The following is a 4,087-nucleotide window of genomic DNA, read 5'->3' on the forward strand; positions in this document are numbered from 1 at the left end:
CTCCCCCCTTCCCTCCCGCCGTATGTGCATTAGGAGGACCCAACATTTCGTTGCAGCTGGATGTAAGATGCGTATTCAAAAAACATTGTGCGTCCCTCACGCATCGGGCGTTGTACTTACCCGCTGTCTATACCCATTTGTTTCTTTTTATTTTTGTAATTTCGTTTGTGCCGGTGGCGAAAACGCGCGGCAAAATTAATGAATTACTAAGTATGTAATTTCATATTAAATTTCTTTATATGTTTGTAACCGGAAGAAGTGTGAGTGCATGAATTTTTTCTGATGTAATTTTGGTTAATACCTCAAACGCGAAATTTGCCCCTATTTTTAAACCAGATGTTGATATGTTTCCGAGGGGTCCCCCACTTCCAAAATAGGTGTACAACGAGTTGCCGAGTTGGCGAGTTGCCGCGAGTAGGCCGCGAGTTAGGATCAATTTCTAGAGAGTTTTGCGCGATTTTGGCGCGAGTTTTCGCGATTTTCACGCGAGTTTTCGCGAGTTATCGTGAGTTTTCGCGAGTTGTCTCGAGTTGAACGCGAGTTGGGCGCGAGTTGGGCGCAGCCAAGTGTACAACGAGTTGACGAGTGGAGGACCCCTCGTATGTTTCACGTTCATTTTATTTTTATTATTCATCAGTGCAACACCGCTGAAACAAACCAAATAAAGTCCACATTTTTATTCTAATTACATTTTATCTTTTTCGTGACTGTTAACAAAGTAACCCTTGTTGCATTTATTCACACGACAAATGTTCCTGGAGGTGTACTAACAAATTACAACTGTCTAAAAATAGGCGTCCGCACTCGGTACACCTATAAGGTCTTTCTAGCTCGTCGGAGCGGGCCTCTAACCGCACACTGTCACCACGCGAACAGTTCTTGCCACGGTCTGCACGCCGCTTGTCTGCCGGATTCTCAGCTCCCGAGTGGGTTCGCAGATGCTTGCGTAGTTTTCCGCTGGTCGCGAATTTCTTGCCGCACATGGTGCACTCGTAGGGCCTCTCTCCCGTGTGGGTGCGTGAGTGTACATTCCGTTCGCCGCTGTCCACAAATTTCTTGCCACACATAGTGCACTCGTAGGGCTTCTCTCCCGTGTGGTGGCGGCGGAGGTGCGGTCGCAACTCAGAAGAACGCGAGAATTTCTCTCGACAGACAGAACACTGGAACGGCTTCTCCCCCGTGTGCCTTCGAAAGTGTGAACGCAAGTCTGCGTTCGTCCTAAATTCCCGCTGGCAAACCGTACACTGAACTTGGTTGCCTGTGCAGTCTGAGTGGAGTCGGCGAATGTGACTCTTCAGGGACGAAGAATGCGCTAATGTTTTGTTGCAAACAGAACACTCGACAGGTTTCCTTTCGGCGTGGGTTCGGAGATGTGTATGGAGATTCGATGAGCTCCTAAACTTCTTGTTGCACTCGAAACACTCGAATGGCATCTCCCCAGTGTGGGTTCGGAGATGAATTTTAAGTATCTCACTGCCAGCGAATTTCTTGTTGCATACACCGCACTCGAAGGGCTTTTCTCCCGTGTGGCTGCGCATGTGACTACTCAGATACTTTCTAAGCTTAAATTTCTTGCTGCAAACAAGGCATTCGTGTTCCTTAAATCCCCTTTGGTGGAGGAGAAGGTGAGTGTGTAGATTGCTAGATCTCGCAAACTTCCTGTCGCACATCGTGCACGCATGCGGCTTCTCTCCCGTGTGAACACGTTCATGGTTTCGAAGATGTTCACCCCTGTTAAAACTCTTGCTGCATACACCGCACTGAAATGGCTTTTCTCCCGTGTGGGTTCGGAGATGACCTCGCAATGCCCCACTTTCACTAAATTTCCTGTTGCACAGAGAGCACTCGAAGGGCTTTGCTCCTGTGTGGGTTTTCAGGTGTTTGCGCAGGTATTCAGCCACCAGGAATTTCTTGTCGCACACCGTACACCCAAAGGTCTTCTCCCCGGTGTGGGAGCGGAGGTGCGCCTTGAGATTTCCACTCGAGGTGCACCTGTAGTCGCACACGTCGCACCCGTAAGGCTTCTCTCCGGTGTGGGTCCGGCTGTGGCTAACCAGTCCTTTTTTGTCAGCAAATTTTTTGCCGCACACGGCACATTCAGCGGTCTTTTCTCCTGTGTGTGTGCGCACATGTCTTTGGAGATCACCGCTTTGCGCAAACTTCCTCTCACACACTGTGCACTCGAAAGGTTTCTCCCCCGTGTGGGTTCTGAGATGTACTTTCCGATTGTGACTGTTTGCGAATTTCTTGTTGCAAACATTACATTCATACGGCTTCTCTCCTGTGTGGATGCGCATGTGCATACGAAGCTCACTGCTACTCTGAAGTTTCCTGTTGCATACAGAGCATTCGTATTGAGACTCCTGTTGTTCTCCCCCACCATGGTGAGCACGCAGACGGCCACGTCGCGCAAACTTCTTGTCACACAAAGCACCTGCACCGCGCTCCCTTCTTTCACCTGTGTGGGTTCGCAGGTGTGATCGCAGTGCACCACTTGATCTACATTTCCTGTCGCACAGAGAGCACTCGTAGGGCTTTTCTCCTGTGTGAGTTTTGAGATGTTCGCGCAGGCCTCCATTCTGCGAGAATTTCTTGTCGCACAGCGTACACCCAAATGGCTTCTCCCCGGTGTGGGTGCGGAGGTGTACGTTGAGAGTTCCACTCGTGGCGCTCCTGTAGTCGCACACGTTGCACCCGTAAGGCTTCTCTCCGGTGTGGGTCCGGCTGTGGACTTCCAGATGATGTTTTTCAAAAAATCTCTTGCGGCACACGGTGCACTCGTAGGCTCGCCCTCCTCCCGAGTGAATGCGCACGACATGTCTCTCCAGGTAAGAGTGGTCCGGAAACTTCTCATCGCACTCAGAGCATTCGTAGGGCTTCTCCCCTGTATGCTGGATTCGGATGTGCACTCGCCGACTGGCATTCGTCGCACATTTCTTGTTGCAAAAATGACACTCGAGTTCGAACGCCTCTTCTGTGCGCCTTTTCAAATTGGTGGCGGGTTTGTGTGGCACAACGTCATCATCGCCTTGCATCAACATGGCGATAAGCGGTAAATGCAGTTTCTGAAAAACGTAAACAGACACATTATTAATTTGCTTTTCTTTGTTACACTTGCAATGCAATCGACGGGGCAATAACTCTGGGAACCATGGGTTCACCGGCTCGGGAATCACGAATCACGGCGGGAATCACACACTAAAATCTTATGAACTTTTTTTTTCATAGTTACTGATTTCTCTAAACATGCTCAGCTTACGCATTTTTTAATATGCCAGTATGCACAAATTTCTTCATTCTGGCGCATTAAAAAATGCGTAAGCCGAGCATGTTTACAGAACTCAGTAACTATGAAAAAAAAATGTTTATAAGCTTTTAGTGTGCAGGAGAAATTCATAGTTGTTGCCCCCTTCAATGCAATATGAGATATGGAGCGGGGAGCGGGGTCTTACCTCTGTCAATTCAAATGTGTACATTGTATACTTTAAATAAAGCGTAACATGACATGTATACTTTAATTAATGTATACATGTCCGTACGCCTTTATAACCGCGTACATGGACATGTACGCAGTAATTAAAGTATGCCATGTACACTTTATTTAAGTACACAATGTACGCATTTGAATTGACAGAGTAAGCCTTTCTGGGACTTGTACTTACTTTATCCTGCTTACTGCCTTGGTGTTGATGTGCCGCGGCGGGTACGCTGCCCTGCCCTGCTCAGATCCACTGAAGTCACTGATTCTGTTGCACTTTTCCCTCACGGATGCACTCTCCGAAGACACTCCGAGCGCGCGTCCGGGACGGTGGTGTGCCAGGACTCGCCCGGAAAGCAACTGACTGGGACTCCTGGCAGTCGGTGACTGCCTGCCGCTAGAGACCTGGGGGACTCTACCCTGCCGCCGGCACATATGTTCTCTCTGGGTGCGTCCGCCAGGGTAGGAACGTGGGCGGCCCGGGACGCGTCCGAAGACCAGATACAGTGCGAAGGGACCAGCGAGTAAATGCGGAAGCAGGATGGCCCCGGGAGGGCCCGGGTGGCTCCGGCCCCAGTCTGCCCCCATCCCGCCCCCGGTCTGCCCCCC

General features: G+C 49.9%; 1 protein-coding gene across 1 annotated transcript in view; it reads right to left on the minus strand.

The window, feature by feature from the left end:
* Window positions 1-734: 734 nt before the first annotated feature.
* Window positions 735-4,087, minus strand: part of LOC113213190 (zinc finger protein 271-like) — a 4,540-nt gene continuing 1,187 nt past the window's right edge. The window contains exon 3 of the mRNA XM_052269998.1: window positions 735-3,065. Coding sequence (XP_052125958.1) covers window positions 735-3,065 — 2,331 coding nt within the window. The remainder of the gene's footprint in view (window positions 3,066-4,087) is intronic.

Source organism: Frankliniella occidentalis, unplaced genomic scaffold (assembly GCF_000697945.3).
Source record: "Frankliniella occidentalis isolate FOCC.00 unplaced genomic scaffold, Focc_3.1 Scaffold5, whole genome shotgun sequence".
Taxonomy (NCBI): domain Eukaryota; kingdom Metazoa; phylum Arthropoda; class Insecta; order Thysanoptera; family Thripidae; genus Frankliniella; species Frankliniella occidentalis.